Source organism: Bos grunniens, chromosome 24, assembly GCF_055505025.1.
Source record: "Bos grunniens cultivar Pamir isolate PY7600 chromosome 24, Bosgru_T2T1.0, whole genome shotgun sequence".
NCBI lineage: Eukaryota > Metazoa > Chordata > Mammalia > Artiodactyla > Bovidae > Bos > Bos grunniens.
Genome location: NC_141188.1, coordinates 44,333,317 through 44,350,487, shown reverse-complemented (window position 1 = coordinate 44,350,487; position 17,171 = coordinate 44,333,317). Strand labels below are relative to the sequence as shown.

The window sequence follows — 17,171 nt, the reverse complement described above, 5'->3', positions numbered from 1 at the left end:
CGAGAGGAAGCCTGGGAGCTGCGGAGGTTTCGCAGCCAGTCCTGCGCCGGGTGCAGCCTCGTGCGCCGGAAGCCCAGGTCCTCCCGCGCGCCCCGCCCCCGTGCCTCTACACCCCGCCCCATGTCCCATACTCCCTGTCTCTGAGCTCCCCGCCCCTACGCCCCGCCCCTGCGCCCCGCCTTCCCGCTCCCCAGCGGCGCTCGGGCCCCGCCCCGCGCGCCAGCAGCCAGACGCCTGCAGCTTGCGGGTCCGGATCCGAGCGAGAGTGTCGCCGTGGGCAGGTCTCGGTACTTGGAGGCCGAGTGAAGGAGGCGCACCGAGCGCGCGGTGGAGCCCGCGATCCGAGGTCGGCGCGGGGCTGGGCCTCCGGGACCCCGGGTCTGCCCATCGGCCCGGGGAGCAGGTTGCGCGCCGCGCTTTTGTGCTTCCGTTTGTTGCTGTTCCGGCTCTGCGAGCTGCGGCCCCCACGCAGGTTAGTCAGTGCATGAAATATTCTGCTCCCGGTGATGGACGGCAGCTACTACTCCTTGAGTGTTGGGCCACACAGAACGGTGTTGTATATGCGCTTTTTATGCAAATATTTAACTTAAGTAACTGTTCTTGACCAATCACGTAATGTGGGTCATCAGCTGTTAGATTATCAGCGCATTTTACTTCCCTCCTGGCTCAGGCTCCTCGGTGTCCGGGGGAGGCGGGTGGCAGCCGCTGTGCCCTCCAGAAAGTGATGCATTTTCCGCTTTAGTAATACTTGACGAAAGATTATTCAGCCATAAAACACACGTTTGTATTTTATTTCAGGTAAAGGCGCTCTGATTTGGGGAAGCACAAGTCGATCTTTAAACGAGTTTCATTCTTTAAAAGGTGAGAAAATGAAAAAGAAAAAAATGAGAAAAATGACTCAGTGATATTCCCTAAATCCAACTTCTGGAGACTTTTCCTTTTTTTAAATATAAAAGTAGTGAATTTAAATCAGAAAGAAAGCCTTTGTTATAGGATATTGTTAACTTATAGGCTCCTCTGTGTGCATGTGTTTGTCTTCTTTTAAAAAAAATTGTGCAACACCTCCATCAGTTCAGTTCAGTTGCTCAGTGGTGTCTGACTCTTTGCGGCCCCATGGACTGCAGCGTGCCAGGTCTCTCTGTCCATCACCAACTCCCGGAGCTTACTCAAACTCATGTCCATTGAGTCAATGATGCCATCTAACCTGCCATCTCATCCTCTATGCTCCCCTTCTCCTCCCACCTTCAATTTTTCCCAGCATCAGGGTCTTTTCAAAGGAGTCGGTTCTTCGCATCAGGTAGCCAGAGTATTGGAGTTTCAGCTTCAACGTCAGTCCTTCCAGTGAATATTCAGGACTGATTTCCTTTAGGATGGACTGGTTGGATCTCCTTGCAGTCCAGGGGACTCTCAAGAGTCTTCCCCAACACCACAGTTCAAAGGCATCAATTCTTTGGTGCTCAGCTTTCTTTATAGTCCAACTCTTACATCCATACATGACTACTGGAAAAACCATAGCTTTGACTAGATGGACCTTTGTTGGCAAAGTAATGTCTCTGCTTTTTAATATACTGTCTAGGTTGGTCATAACTTTTCTTCTAAGGAGCAAGCGTCTTTTAATTTCATGGCTGGAGTCACCATCTGTAGTGATTTGGAGCCCCCAAAATAAAGTGTCTTACTGTTTCCACCATTTGCCCATCTATTTGCCATGAAATGATAGGACCAGATGCCATGATCTTAGTTTTCTGAATGTTTTAAGCCAACTTTTTCACTCTCCTCTTTCACTTTCATCAAGAGGCTCTGTAGCTCTTCGCTTTCTGCCATAAGGGTGGTGTCATCTGCATATCTGAGGTTATTGATATTTCTCCTTGCAATCTTGATTCCAGCTTGTACTTCGTTTAGTCCAGCATTTTTCATGATGTACTCTGCATATAAATAAGGGTGACAATATACAGCTTTGAAATACTCACTTCTAGATTTGGAACCAGTCCATTGTTCCATGTCCAGTTCTAACTGTTGCTTCTTGGCCTGCATACAGATTTCTCAAGAGGCAGATCAGGTGGTCTGGTATCTCCTAAGTTTTACCATTTTTAAGTGTACAGTTCAGTGGCTTTTAGTACATTCATATTGTTCTGCAACCATTACTCCATCCATTTCCAGAGCTTTTTCCTCTTCCCAGATAGAAACTCCACATCCATTAAGTAATAACTCTGCATCCTCCCCATCCCGTGCCCTGGCATCCACTGTCCCACTTCTGTATCTATGGGACTGACTGCTGTAGGGCCCTCATGTACCTGGCCCTCATGAAGCGTTTGTTGTTTGTGACTGGCTTATTTCTCTCAGCGTACTATCCTCAGGGCTCATCCACGTTATGGTCTGGGTCAGAATTTCTTTCCTTTTTTAAGGGCTGAATGATACTCCATTAATAATTACAAGTTTATGCAACATTTTGTTTATCCATGATTCATCTGTCACTGGACCCTTGGGTAGCTTCCACATTTTGGCTCTTGTGAACTGTGCTACTGTGAACATGGGGTAAACATATCTGAGTCTCTGCTTTCAGGACATTTGCGTGTCTTAAGAATTATTACTTAATGGATGTGGAGTTTCCATCTGGAAATGGATGGAGGTGATGTTTGCAGAACGATGTGAATATACTGAAAGCCACTGTGTACCCAGAAGTGTGTTCGCTGAATCATATGGTAGTTCTACTTGTAATTTTTTTGGGGAGCCACCATACTGTTTTCCCAGTAGTGGGAGCCTGTATGGCAGCCTGTATGGCTCTCCTGCTGGGTTAAATTTGATGAGCTTAGTAAAACTGACAAATTGAACATGGAGACAGAAAAGAATAACATTTTATTAATTTTGCCTTTTGAGCCCAAACCTGCTAACTCAAAGGAAACCTAATATTGACAGAATGATTTATCATTTATCACGAGAAGGCAACACACAGAATATAGCCTTTATCCTAACCTCCCTCTTCCTCCTTTTACAGACGTGATACAGATGGATAAGCACGTCTTTTCCACATGTTTGTCAAGTAGACAGGAGGGGTCAGTGGCATCTGGGCCCAGGCAGCTCTGAGGAGGGACCAGACATCCCCACCACCCAGGTTAGTCTAGAAAAGGACATATTTTCTCTGCATTCGTCTCTGAGCGCCTGGACGTGAAGGGGATGGTAGTACTTCGTGGTTAAGTAACACAGTAGTGGCTGTGTTACAGAAGGGGGACCCTTCACAGGCCTGAGGATGGGCTCTTATCTAACACTCAGAAGTGAATTGTCTGAGGAGACAGTAAGAGTCAGGCTTATGCCCTGAGGCTGTGATGAAGGCTGATGAAGCAGATACTGATGAAGCAGATACTGATGAAGCAGAAGGCTTTACTGGGAAGGGTCACCTGGCGGGAGGACAGTGGAGTCAGGGAACCCAGGAGACCTGCTCCGCCGTGTGCTCCCAGTCTCAGGGTTTATGGCGATGGGTTGGTTTTCTGGGTCGTCAGTGGACAGTCATCTTGTTTGGCCCATGTTAAGTCCAATTCCCGACGTTGAGGGCATCTCACACAAGGCTCATCTCAGCTCAAGGGCTTCTGGGAGGTTGGAATGTATTATGGGCTGGCATCTCCTCCCTCCTTTTGGCCCCTCCCAAATTCTTCCTTATCCTTATCGGTACCTTCTGTTTTGAGATAATTCATACAGTTGGTCACTGTTCTGCCTGGCCAGGTGGGCAGCTTCAGTTATTGGTTCCTGAACCTCTGTGAGGATCTTACGTCATTGGTTTTGTTATATACGAGGTTTACTTTCAGTGAGTCAAGGATCTGGGGCTTCAGGTGTGAAACGTGAGAAGCGCTATGCAGTGAATGGTGGAAAAGTGGGGTCAGCCCTGCGGCCACAGCTCCTAGGCCCTCCGGTCACTGGCCTTTCCCTGGACCCGCTGGTTCCTCTTACCAAGCTGGAGGGACTCCCTTAGGGTGTGAGCCTGACTCTTATCTCATTCTGATAAGCCTGCCTCATGGGAATGAAATAAAATTCATATTTGATGGCAAGATGAGGAAAACCTCAAAATAAAAATTTTCTCTGCCCATTTGGGCCTCCTCCCCGCTTTAGTGCACACTCTGCACCTGCACTGACCAGCCCTCCTGAGAGAGGGGGCTTCCTTCACCTCCTTTAGGGGGCCTGGTGACCCACCACCCACCAGTTGTACGTGCAGGTCTGCATTGTTCAAACTGTCAATGAGACATTGGATGCATGACCCCTTGCTCAGAAGCAAAAGACTGACTCCCAGGCTGGCTCCAATAAAATTCTCCATTTCTTTCTTGGACGAACTGTTGGTTAATTTTCCCATCAACAATAGAAAGACTTTAAAAAAAAAAAACAAAAAACACACTTTTGTGAACATTCCGTCAGTGTCCGAAGCAGCAGTGGGGGGTGGGTGCTGTGACCCTGTGAGGCCCAGGGGGTCAGAGACTCACTGAGGACCCCAAGCGGAGCTGCAGTCAGTTCTCACAGGTCAGTGCAGCTCTCTCTGTGTGGTGGAGGGTGAAGCACGAAGAGGACTTGAAGACCGCTCGGTCTTGCTCTTTCCAGCACTGCTGGCCGCAGGGCAGTGACTGGGCATCCATGGCCACAGGTTCCTTCCAGCTGGGCCAGGAGGTGGTGAGGCTGACTGTAAGCTCCGTGAGAGCAGGGAGCTGTCAGAAGCAGCTGTGGTGGGAGTGACGTCCGGGCCCCTAGTGTGGGGTTTGGAGTTGAGCCCAGCCCCGTTCTACTACCCCATCAGCCCTGGAAACACTGCCTTCACTTCAGAAGGTGAAGAGGGTGAGCTGTGGCCGATGTTGAAGACGGTGAGGGGAACTCGACTTTGATGGAAAATACAGTGAGTTTTGGAAGGAGGAAGAGCCGTTTCCAGGATTTGAGGAAAAGGAATTCTGTTGGAAGGATTCTGTGTCAGAAGTTGTCAAATATGGTTTCACTCTTATGGGGAGTTCTGTGTATTTTTCAGTGATCACACTGTAGCAGGGTCACGTGGCCTTAGGGTGTTCTTGAGAAGACATGTCTCAGTACCAGCAGGCTGGCCTACTGCCCCTCCTTCCGCCTTTTCTCCCTCCTTTCCTCTAGGTCCTCTGGCTAAAGGGCTCTTTATGGAGGAGAGAACAGGGAGCCTGGGGAAGGGCAGGGCCCTGGGCCCTTATCTAAGCTGACAGTGGTGGGTGGTGCCCAGTGGTAAACCCTGTGTCCTCCTGCTCCTGTCCCCCCACTCCTGTGTCCCCCCACTCCTGTCCCCCCTACTTCTGTGTCCCACCCCGCTCTTGTGTCCACTGCCCAGCTGAGCAGCTGGGGTGTCGCCTCTCTGTACTCCAAGGTCTCTGTCCCCACCACGCCTGCCGGGAGCAGGATTCCATGACAGAGCAGTGGGCGTGGAGGAGCCACTCGACTTGTCTTTCAGGCTTCCTCACTGGGAAGCTAGGAAGCACCAGAGCAGAGGCCACAGGGATAGGCTCCCTCCCTCCTAGTTCTTGCGGGACATCAGGTCGTCGCAAGTTTCAGCTGCTGCTGGGCCTTAGCTTTCAGGATTGTAGGATATTCTAGGCCTTTTGAGAGAAGATGGGCAGTGAGAGCAGATGCCTTTCATTTATTTTTTCTTTGCCCTGTTTTTTTTTTAATTTATTTATTTTTTAATTGAGGGATAATTGCTTTACAGAATTTTGTTGTTTTCTGTCAAACCTCAGCATGAATCAGCCATAGATGTACATATATCCCCTCCCTTTTGAACCTTCCTTCCATCTCTCTCCCCATCCCACCCCTCTAGGTTGATACAGAGCCTCTGTTTGAGTTTCCTGAGACGTACAGCAAATTCCTGTTGGCTGCCCTGTTTGTTTTTAGGTGAAGTTGTACAGTTTTCTGTGTCTTGGTGGTTGTGTGTTATGAGCACTGCTGTGGAGCAATCTGGGCTTTTACTGGTGCAGGGGGACTGTTCTGCAAGCTGGACTTAGCGGAGATTGTTTTAGGCCCTAAAACAATGTGTCCTGGTCCCTTTGGTGTCAACCAGATGCAGGTTCCTAGATCATCCTGGAAAATCGCCTCCTCCAGAAAGGGTTTTCTGCACTTATTGGCTCAGTTAGGACCCATGGTCAGTGTCTCCACAGCCCACCCCTCCCCCACCCCCCAGGCTTCTGGGGCGTCTCCCGTGTCTGAGCTCTCTGTGGCCCCCAGGTCACCACGTGCAGGATCCTTGTCTTGACCATCAGTGTAGGACCCTTCCGTGGAGGACTGGCTCTCGGAGGCCCCCTTGTGTTGGCCTTCACTTCGTGTCAAAAGTGGATACAAAGCTCATCTACAATGAAGGCGAATCTTAATGTTTGAAAGGCTCCTGAAGAGAAACCACTGCACATGAATGTTTCATGAAGGAGGGTCACCCAGAGTGTAAGGCTGATGTGCAGGTGAAAAATCATGTTTGTGGACATGTGTGTAATCCTAACACAGAATTCATGGCTGTGGCTCTGTCCAACCCCGACTCTGAGCCAGCGAGGGGGCACCTCGCCTGTGAACATCCACTTCTTTTGTGGAAAACCTGTGTAGAGAAGTGGTGAATTCACACCAAAGGCAGCACCCTAGAGGGGGCTACATATAGCCTGTTGATTTTTGTGGAGGTGGGTGGTGGGGAATCCTGGAATTGGCACTTACTTGTTAATTGTTGACTTTTCCTGTTTTTTTTCTCTGACCTTAACAAACACCTTTTCATCAAATGAGTTTTGTCCTGCAGTCCTGTCTGACTCTGCGACCTTGTGGACTGTAGCCTGCAAGGCTCCTCTGTCCATGGAATTCTCTAGGCAAGAATACTAGAGTGGGTTGTGATTCCCTTCTCCAGGGGATCTTCCCAATCCAGGGATGGAACCCAGGTCTCTTGCATTGCAGGTGGAGTCTTTACCGTCTGAGCCACCAGGGAAACCAAATGTCATTAAAATAGTGATGAAACTGTCATCTTGTTGGGAGAACCATTCTAATAGCTCCTCTGGCCCTTGCAGATGTAGAGACCTCGTATGGAGCCATGACAGGTTGTCCTTGTGAAAGTACAGGGCAGTGGGTCTGGGAAGGTTACAGGCTCTGGAAGTCATTGGTTCTTAGTGGTGGTGCCTGACGGTGGCTCCTCAAGGGAGACACATAACCTGGTCCTTCTCTTCCCTGCAGGTACACAGCGGAGACGCGGACACCACCACACCCGGCCAGAAGCCTGGCTTCCTCGTGGAAAGTCTCTGGCTGCCAGCACCCCTGGGCAGGGATATGGCCTCAAGCCAGCTAGGGGCCAGGGGGCAGTGCCTCCGTTTGCTGAAGACAAGGGGCTTCTTGCTGCTGAAGCTCTCGGCTGCCATCTTGGCCGTGCTTCTCTTCTGTGAATTTCTGATCTACTACCTCGTTATCTTCCGGTGCAGCTGGCCCGAGCTGAAAACCCCTGAAGGTGCCGGCACCCTTGGGGCCCCCAAGGCCCCTGAGCCCGTGCTCAGGGCCATGTTCTTGGCTGACACCCACCTGCTTGGGGCCGTAAGAGGCCACTGGCTGGACAAATTACGGAGGTAACTTGGGCCAAATTCAGTTTTCTGCAGGTCTGTAGGCCTCTTCCCACAGGTGGGGTCTCACGGTCCCCCATGTATTTCTGTCTCCACCACCTCAAGGGCTCGTGGGCACTGGGTCGCTTCCACCCTTTGACCTTTGTGGGTGACGCCACCAGAGGGTTGATGGGGGCACCTCTTGCCCCGGTGGCCCTGTCTCTGACCCCTTTTGTCACCCTGGCTGCACTTGTGCCTCCCTGAATAAGCCTTCACTCCTGGGGTGGGTGGAGCGTCCTAGGGCATCGGGACATCCCAGGGCGGGGGTTGGGGAGGCCAGACAGATGAAGGCAGGGCTACTGTATTTCCTCTCAGAGCTTTAAACCCCTGGAGGTGTGAGATAGACAAGAACCGGAACACACCACCCCTCCTTTCCTCTTGGCCTCCAGGGAGTGGCAGATGGAGCGAGCCTTCCAGACAGCGGTATGGCTGCTGCAGCCGGAAGTTGTCTTCATCCTGGGGGACATCTTTGATGAGGGGAAGTGGAGCTCCCCCGAGGTGGGCATGCGCCCCAATGCCTGGGGCTGCACTGAGGTTCAGGGAGCCCAGGGCGTGCGGAGTCCTGGCGCTGGGCGCTGGGGCTCCAGTGTCCACAGTCGTAGGCTCCATGTCCCCGCCAGTTCTGGGTCCTGTTTATGTAAGAGAAGTCTGTGAAGGTTGGCAGATGCTTCCCACGACCCTCTCGGAAGGGAAGGTCCGCAGGAGGGAAGCGTCTGGGTCGTCCCCAGAGTTCAGGATGCATGCTGAAGTGTGGTTTAACACTTATGAGGCTGGGCTGCCTATGAGGTCATGGTCTTCTTCTAAGGGAGGTGGGGGGTTGCTGGTGGGAGGTCTCTCTGCCCTCAGGGGTGAGACCAGGTGCTGTGAGCTTTCCAGGAACCAGAGGGCAAGGCTCTTCTCACCTTGGCTGGCAGAACGCTTGGCTTACTGCATTCTTGGGATTAATGGGGGAAAGAAAAGCACCATTCTTGCTGCTTAGTTAAAAATGTTCAGTCACTGATGGTTTGAAAAGTGAAAGTGAAAGTTGCTCAGTCATGTCTGACTCTTTGCAACCCCATGGACTATACAGTCATGAAATTCTCCAGGCCACAATACTGGAGTGGGTTGCCTTTCCCTTCTCCAGGGGATCTTCTCAACCCAGGGATTGAACCCAGGTCTCCCACATTGCAGGTAGATTCTTTACCAGCTGAGCCACAAAGGAAGCCCAAGAACACTGGAGTGGGTAGCCTATCCCTTCTCCAGTGGATCTTCCCAACCCAGGAATTGAACACGGTCTCCTTCATTGCAGGTGGATTCTTTACCAGCTGAGCTATCAGGGAAGCCTGATAGTTTTGGAAGATACTTGAAAAAAAATTTCAATTAATTTTAAAAAATATCTTCCAGATGGTTTTGGAAGATATTTTTTAAAAATTAATTGAAATTTACTGGGACACTTCAAATGGTGTACAAAGAAAGTCCAGATCTGATGGGAACCCGTTTGTGGGGTTGCAGTGTTGATTGTTGTTCTTCCATCACTAAGTTTTGCCTGACTCTCTGCGACCCATGGACTGCAGCACATTGTTCCCCTGTCCTTCACCATCTCCCACAGTTTGATCAAACTCATGTCCATTGAGTCGGTGATGCCATCCAACCATCTCATCCTCTGTTGCCCCCTTCTCCTTCTGCCCCGAGTCATTGGTTTCATCTAGTCCAGAACTAATTGTGAAACCATGGAAACGCTGTGTGTAAAAAGCAACTGGTTGTAGAGTGAGCTTGGATATAAATGCTGCTTTAGAAAATTAAGGGGAACATGTTATATTTTTCTAATTTTATGTTATTCTAACTCTAAGTATTATTTGTTAAAGTCTTTGTAAAGTACTGAAGGAATCTGTCCAGTTTATTTCCATAGGTTGGGCCAAATTTAAGACTTTAAGACAAATTTGACTACTGTTCAGCTAGGTATCATCCAGCCTAGCGTGTTTGTCCAGTTTTTTAGGCTTAATAAAAATAAGGACTGAAACATCATCTCAGGCTTAAATAGTAAAGTCAGAAAAGCCTGGAAAGACCTTTTGGTTTCTCTCTTTCCCACACATCTTGTCGGTCCCCACCCCCCTACCCAGCCCCAGGGAGCATAACCCTGAGGGAGGCACTGGTCCTCATTCCAGGGGGGCCCACCCTGAGCTGGATGTTTCTGCAGCCATTTTTAGGACATGTCCTGATCTGAGGGGATCCTCAGCCTGGGGTCCGTGCGTGGCTGTCAGGCGACATTGAAGTAGCGGGTGTGTGAAGAGGATGGTTTGGGGAGATAAACTGTTTCATCAAACTTGGCACCAGGTTAAATACTTAGGTTAGCCTTGGGAAAAGAATGGTAGAAATACTGCACATGGGCTTTATGGACGTCTCATCCCGGCAAGGAGTGACCTTCCCACCCTACAACCTGACAGGGCGGTTCCCTGGGCTGAACTGTGTGCTTCTCTCTGCAGGCCTGGGCGGACGATGTGGGGCGCTTCTGGAAGGTGTTCCGACACCCGCCCCACGTGCAGCTGCGGGCCGTGGCTGGCAACCACGACATCGGCTTCCACTACCAGTGAGTGGTCAGCGGAGGCGCCTTCCCCCTGCCCAGCCCAGGGGGGCCTTGCCTGTGGGGTCAGGTTCTGGGGGCTCCTGCACATCACTCACCAGCCCTACCACCTAGCTGAATGTGCCTCAGAGTGGTTCTCACTTGAACTTAATGTTTTGTGACCAGTTTTCTTTGGGAATCAGAAAACAAGACGGTTTGGGCTTTAATAGCTGATGTTTACATAGCGCCAGCCTGTTGTGAGCACAGCGCTTCCATACATTCAATCTCTTTCTTTACCTGTTATTTTTATTGCTTTACCCACTCTACCAGTGAGGGAGCTAGAGCTCTGGGGATGAAGTTGATCACCCTGGGCCCCAGACTTCGGACTCTAGGCCCCAGGTTGGACAGTGGTGGCAGCACCCTGCTTACCCAGGGCAAGTGGGAGCTCAGAACCAACATGCTGGTTGGGCCTTCAGGTCCTGGATGTTATTTTTCCTGTGTTCTTGATAATTCTTAGGATGTTTTAAGAATGACTTGTTCTGAAAAACATTTCTTTTCACAATTGAATGTAGGATGGACACATACAGAATAAAACGATTTGAGAAAGTTTTCAACCCTGAAAGGCTGTTTTCTTGGAAAGGAATTAAGTGAGTATTATCTGTGAATTCTTAACGAAGACCCCTAGAATGTGACTTAAAGTGTAAACACGATGATTGTCTTCCAGATCATGGGGTTAATCGACTCCTGGCTTCTGAATTCTTTAGACGCCAGGCACCTCTTTGTGGCCAGTGGACATGTGTGCAGGACACGATGGCACATTTAACGGGTCTGTGACGATGTCCCTGAGGGAGGAGGTGCCAGGGCACCTCAGCTGGCCTGCTGTCATCTGGGTTTGGGCTCCTTGGCCCAGTTAGCTTTGCAGGCCCCTCTCCCCGCCTACCCCCCACCCCCACCCCACCCGGTCTGCTTAGGCTCTGCTCTGATGTCTTATTCCACGTCACCCCCACAGGAAGCCAGGGCTGTGGGTGGCTGTCATCTCCCCACTTTACATCCCAGGCCCAGGGACACAAGGTCAGGTGCTGAGTGTAGTGGTCACCTGGGGCCTCTTACTAGTTCAGGGTGGAAAAGCCTTTCCTGTCTTGGATTCGACTCCCAGAGATGCTCTCTTGTCCTCTTAGCATCATCTGCACCTGCATGCACAGTGCAACAGGACTGGAATCTCTTCTCTGTGGGGTGCAGCTTCCGGGTCCCAGAGCACAGGGGCCCACAGACAGCACCAGTGCCCATGGCTTGACCTCCTGTCTCTCCGCAGTTTCGTGATGGTCAACAGTGTTGCACTGGAAGGCGACGGCTGTGACATCTGCTCCAGGGCAGAGGCTGAGCTCCTGGAAATCTCTCACTGGCTGAACTGCTCTCGGGAGGTAGGACACCCCTCAACCCCTGCCCCACTCTAGGGGCACGGCCATCCCCGCTTCCCCCTCCCTCCCACCATCCAGTGTCCAGTGAGTGAAGAGCCTGGCCTCTGACCTGTAGGAGCATAGCCCCCGTGGGTGTGGAGACAGGCAGCGGCTGCCGGCCTCGGCCCCCATCCTGCTACAGGTGAGGGGAGGGACCCCACCCGGTGGCCTGCGAGTGTGTGGGGGAAGCGCTGGGTCTCACGGTCCCCTGACCCCTCTCTGGTCTCGACAGCACTTCCCGCTTTACCGGAGAAATGATGCCAACTGCTCCGGGGAGGACGCAGCACCCCCTGATGAGAAGTACACCCCCTTCAAGGAGCGCTATGACGTGCTGTCCTGGGAGGTCTCGCGGAAGGTGTGCGGGGATGTGGGGATGCAGGGATGCAGGGTGGGGCAGGTGGCGCTTACACAGGCGTTTCATCTTCCGCCCTAGGAAACTCACTCCTAAGATCTGAGTGATGATAGTCTCAGCTCTTGTTTATTCTGTTTCCCACCAACATGTATCCAGGACAGTGAATGAAACTAAAGAGTAGAGTCTTAAAACTTAATTAGAATGTCCTTCCTAAATATATACACACCAATATTTATATACTGTATGGTGTATATAATATATAAAACAAAATATACATTTGTGAAATGGATTTATTAAAATATTTATAAAAAAGAAAATATAATAATTAAAACCATACAATCTGGGATGGAAAAATAGATTCTCCCTGAGAGCCTGGGCTTACTTTTGACGGAGTCTGAAAAGACTGAATGACTTGAGGGCGGAGGGAGCTGCTGGGGGTGTGTGTGTCCCCAGGCCCCGGCGACCTCTCACTGCCTCCACTCCCACCACAGCTGCTGTGGTGGCTGCGGCCGCGCCTGATCCTCAGTGGCCACACACACAGCGCCTGCGAGGTCCAGCACAGGGCAGGCGTCCTGGAGGTCAGTGTGCCATCTTTCAGTTGGAGGAACAGAAACAACCCCAGTTTCATCATGGTATGTGAATGTTTATTTTCGTCTCAAAGCTTCCACAGTATTTAAATCAGCACAGTGATCACCTACTGAATTGCAGCATGAATTGCCGCAATCTGTGAAAACATACAGAAGCTGTAACCACACCCCTCCCAGCACACCCAGCAGTGTGAACCCCTCTCTTGGGGACAGTTGTTTCTGGTGGGGTGGTGAGGGGACCATCTCACAGTGTCTCGTCCGGCAAGGACAGCAGTGCCCCAGGAGCTCTGCCTTCTATTTTCTAAGGAGACAGGGTCATCCTGTCTTATTTTCCACACACGCCTATTTGTGCTGACAGACAGATGCCGCAGGTCTTGCACGTTTGTCAGGGACGTTAGTGACAACCTAAAGCTTCAGCTCCCTTCTTTGAGCCCTGAGTCCATGTCCAGGTTATAGTGCTTTCATATCAGGAGTTTTTACTTAATAACAGGATGGGGAAAACCTTCTGCTTTCAAATTCACAGTAAATGAACGTTCCCCACTGTCATTCCACACAGCAAAAATGTCTACCAAAAAAAAAAAAAAAGGCCATTGAAATGCCCCCCACACATGCATTTCTAGGTGATAGGTTGCTTACTTCAGCATCAAGTGGCATGAAAAACAGCCGTGTCCTGTTTTTTCCTGGATGACCACTGATCTAAGTCTCCAGGCCTTTCTGAATCCTCTCCTGCATGGCCTCTGGGTTTAGAGGACCTCCCCACCCTGTATTAGGTGCTAGATTCAGTGCGGGATCAGCTCCCGGGCCATGTGCACTCAGCCCCCGAGACCCAGCATGTGGGATGGGGGCAGTGTGGCCTGCAGTGTCCTTGGTCTCAGTTTCATCGGGCCCAGCGGCTCACTCCCTTGGTCTTGTCTGCGGGTTGGTGCCATCCATGCAGTGATGGTCTTGCTTTCTCCCCAGGGCAGCATCACGCCCATGGACTACGCCCTTGCCAAGTGCTACCTGCCGCGTGAGGACATGGTTCTGACCACGTACTGTGTGGCAGCTGGGTGCCTCATGCTCATCACGTTAATCCCCACTGGGCTTGTGTCTGCACCTTTTCATTTTGGTCAGAGGGTGCTCAGAAAATTTAAGACCATGTGAGTAGCAGCAGACTTTTGCTCTTAGCAGTAGTGTCCCAAAGCCGAAGAAAATAAACTTCGGGGGGTGCTCATGGACATTGAGACTACAGTGGGCCATGAGCACCGCTCCTGGGTTCCGGATCACTTGCGTCAGGCCCTGCAGGATCAGTGCTGTTCCCAAGCTGCAAAAATGGGACCTGTCTCTATATCGGGTCTGTCTGCTTGTTTATCAAGTGTGTGTGTTATCAGAGACTCTGTACAGTGTGCAGAAGCTGCGTGTGATCACTGGCATGCACTGGACAGCCTCCCTTCCCCAGGACTCTTCCCCAGGACAGAGGGCCAGCTGCACACATATGTGGGGTCTGCGTCTGTCCTCCTATGAATGTTCTCAAGTTTCTGTTTTATAAAGTCGTGTGCTTAAAATAAAATACAGATGGTATAAAATACAGATGGTACAAGCAAGAATATATTGTTCTCGCAGACTTCTTTATTTCTGTGCTAAATTAATGGAATCAGATTTTTAGATGAGTGTAATTTCCTCTCCAAGTTGCTAAATCTGAATTGAATGCCTGTCAGTAGAAAGTCGAAAAAATGGACCAGGAAGAGGCTTTTGGTATTTAAAATAAATATGCTGTGGTAATTTTAAGCCTCATAAAATCTGTGTGTGTGTGTGTGTGTTTTAGAGAATCTAGCTCTTCAATCAGACTTATCTAAATAGGAAGTTTAGTTACAGGGGAATTGTTGAATTATAATTCATATAAAAATACAGTTTTATTCTTTTGGGTATATATTGGGGCTGTAGCTCTTAAGATTCTCTTCATGTTGTACTGTGAAAATGCAATGGAAACTGAAGATTGTTTCCCCTTTGTAAGTCTCTGTTCATCTGAGTTTAATGGAACGATCAAGGATGGCAGGAGCCCAAATTCAGTGATAATGATTCAAAATATGTGATGGTGCACTGTATGTAAAGCTGTCATCCTTTATTTCATGGAACACTAGCGTGTAAATGTGGATGAGTTTACAAAAGATAGTAAGATGCTGCTTTAGAGAGTAAACTTTAAAACATTAAAGACCATAAAGACGAAATGGAAGTTAATGTCGGCATCCATATTGTTAGGATATGACCTCAGACAGTTTAACAGGTTATCCTTGACCTGAGAGCACCAGCCTCAGGGTGGTGGACAGATGAGGCTGGCTTTTGAGGTCTTGTGCTCGATGGCGCTCACAAGGCTGCATTTGCAGATCTTTCAGGGTTGAGGAACAGCTGTATTCGTGTTTCAAATAAAGGTTTTGTTGTGTTTCTTCTTCAAAAGGCAAATCAAAGTCTGTCCTTTGACTCCCCCTAGGCCAGACACAGCCTGAAACCCTTGTATTTTCCTTGCTATTTATGATGGGACCTGTGCTCAAGGAAGTAGTTCAGAAACTTTGACTAAGGGAACAGGTGGCCTTGAAAAAGTCTTTAAATAGCCAGATAATGGAGAAACATGTTTTTTGGATAGAAACATGTCCCTGGTTCCCTGAAAGAGGCTTGTGGGCATGGCATTCTGTGAGAGGTGGAGGATTACTGTGTGTCACTTACAAATATTTATATAAATGTATATACACATATCTATTGATCAATGAGTATTATAAAGAGTACCAGCCTAATAAACCCCTAAACTCTACATACACCATTTGTTCTCTTCCTCAAAGCAAGTGCAGTGATGAGGATGACTGTTCAGCACAACAGAAACGCGTTTCTTTACAGGGACAGCCACAGTCAAGGCACAAAGATCTATAGGGATTTTCCTTGAGTAGTTAGTTATCAAAATAATATTACATCTTGTGGTCTGTACAGTGTAATAAACCAGCAATAAAACAGCAACAGGAAGAACCTATTAAAGGAGGCGCTGCCACAGCAGTGGAGTCTGGGGGACCACAGTGGATGGGACTCATGTGAACTGGAGGAACGTGGCCCCAGTGAGTGGGGGCTTTCTGCTGACACGTGGAAGGTCAAGGGGCTCCAGCAACAATGCTGAAGTTGGCCTCCCCTGGAGACGGAACTGAACCCCACTGCGGCTCAGGGTCTCCCCTGAGTCGGGGGCCCATCCGGTCAGAAAGGCAATCCCCAGTGAGGCCTGAGCTAGTGTGTCTCCCCATCTTCCAACTTCTCCACGACTCAGGGGCCCCTACCCCTACACAGACCAGGGTTTGGGGAGGAGTGAGGGGACAGAGGTGGCTGGGGACCTGGTGGTAATGAGAGCCCCGCAGACAGCTCCAGGGTGGATGAACAGGACTCCTTGAGTTGTGCCTGGCGAGCCTGGGATGGGCTGGGCGGGGCGGGGGCGGGGCAGCGGGGGGCGGGGGGCTCACAGGAGCTCGTACTGCTTGAGGTGCATCCGCTGGATGATGTCCCTGCAGTCGTTGAAGACGCGGCGGATGTTCTCCGTGTCCACAGCGCACGTGAAGTGAGGGTAGCAGTAGTGCTTGCCGTCGCCGGTGGCCGTGCTGATGCGCTGTGGGGACACGGCCGTCAGCTCCGGGGTGGGGGGCGGGGATAGGGGTTGTCTGCCAGGGTTGAGCCCCCCAGAACCCACTTTCTATGCAAATTTGAAATCAGCTCAGAATACAAAGTTTCTTTTCAAAATGAGGACATTTAAACCTGAGTGGGTCTGTTTCTCTGTGACCCCTGAGCCGAGAGGGAGTAAACGCCCCCCTGCCCCGTCCCTTTGGGAAAAGGCGACACGCGGATGGGTAGCTGTCTCGGGGTCGCCCCGGGATCTGCGCCCTGACCGGCGCTGCTGACAAGCTGTGTGACCCCAGGTCGTAAGTCCACCTCTCGGAGGCTCGGGGCGCTCATCACTCCTCACTCCGGGGAGAGGAAAGGAGCCGTGGGAGGATGAGCGCAGAGCCGCGCGGGCTGAGGTAGTGGGAAGGCAGAGGGCGGGGAAGTGCTCACCAGGAACAGGTCCCGGATGAAGAATTTCGCCCTCGTGACTTTGGGGTCTTCTCCTGCATCCGGCGTCGCTGTAGGAGATGAAAGTTTTTATTTAAGAGCCGTGAAACGAATACAGCTCGACGGAGGGCGTAAGAGGCGGAGGGCCTTCGGCCATGCAGCCGAAATCTTCCTTCCTCCTCCCAGGTCATTTTGATTTTAGCAGTGGTTGGCGTCTGCTGCTGGAAGACGACGTCCACTCACATCAGATGAAATGTCTCACTGACGGGGAGCCCCGCCCCCCGACCGCCTGCACCCCAGGGTCATCCTTAGGCCTCATGCTGAGACCTTCCCATGAAACATGCTGACCAGACAGGGTGAGGGGAGCAGGAGGCTGGTTCCCCGGAGAGGTCAGAGCAGGCCCCGCCTGTGAGGTGGACGGCGACGCCACCACACGGCAGGCAGCGTGGGGCCTTGGTGCTGCCTGTGGGCAGCTGCTCCCCGGCCTAGGGAGCCCCTGCCAGGCTGGCTGAAGTTGGTGCAGAGACCTAGACAGGTTTCTTCCCTTCTAACTGAAGTCTCTGGGAAAGCCCCCTTCATTCTGCT

General features: G+C 50.8%; 2 protein-coding genes across 22 annotated transcripts in view; one reads left to right on the top strand and one right to left on the bottom strand.

The window, feature by feature from the left end:
- The first annotated feature begins 209 nt into the window (after positions 1–209).
- MPPE1 (metallophosphoesterase 1) lies at positions 210–14,116 on the top strand. Of its 17 annotated transcripts, XM_086373229.1 has the most exons (13): positions 395–472; positions 799–861; positions 2,993–3,109; positions 6,205–6,431; positions 6,907–7,046; positions 7,180–7,562; positions 7,985–8,093; positions 10,058–10,161; positions 10,707–10,781; positions 11,447–11,555; positions 11,824–11,946; positions 12,435–12,575; positions 13,491–14,116. In XM_086373229.1, the coding sequence occupies exons 6-13, from the start codon at positions 7,273–7,275 to the stop codon at positions 13,671–13,673; spliced, it is 1,134 nt and encodes a 377-aa protein (XP_086229355.1). In that variant the 5' UTR covers positions 395–472; positions 799–861; positions 2,993–3,109; positions 6,205–6,431; positions 6,907–7,046; positions 7,180–7,272; the 3' UTR covers positions 13,674–14,116. The 17 variants fall into 17 exon arrangements, 16 of the variants coding, with proteins under 16 accessions (XP_086229363.1, XP_086229355.1, XP_086229350.1 ...); XM_086373224.1 differs by lacking the exons at positions 6,205–6,431; positions 6,907–7,046 and adding an exon at positions 11,668–11,733; XM_086373235.1 differs by lacking the exons at positions 6,205–6,431; positions 6,907–7,046 and having other exon boundaries at positions 7,180–7,447; positions 13,496–14,116.
- The window catches only part of GNAL (G protein subunit alpha L), a 72,493-nt gene continuing 67,887 nt past the window's right edge, over positions 12,566–17,171 (bottom strand). For 3 of the 5 annotated variants that reach the window (XM_086373242.1, XM_086373240.1, XM_086373241.1), the window contains 2 exons: positions 16,590–16,657; positions 14,611–16,146 (listed from right to left, as the gene is read on the bottom strand). In XM_086373242.1, coding sequence (XP_086229368.1) covers positions 16,000–16,146; positions 16,590–16,657 — 215 coding nt within the window. In that variant the 3' untranslated portion in view covers positions 14,611–15,999. Of the gene's footprint in view, positions 16,147–16,589; positions 16,658–17,171 lie in introns of all 5 variants that reach the window. The other 2 variants (XM_086373238.1, XM_086373239.1) reach the window with 1 other exon arrangement.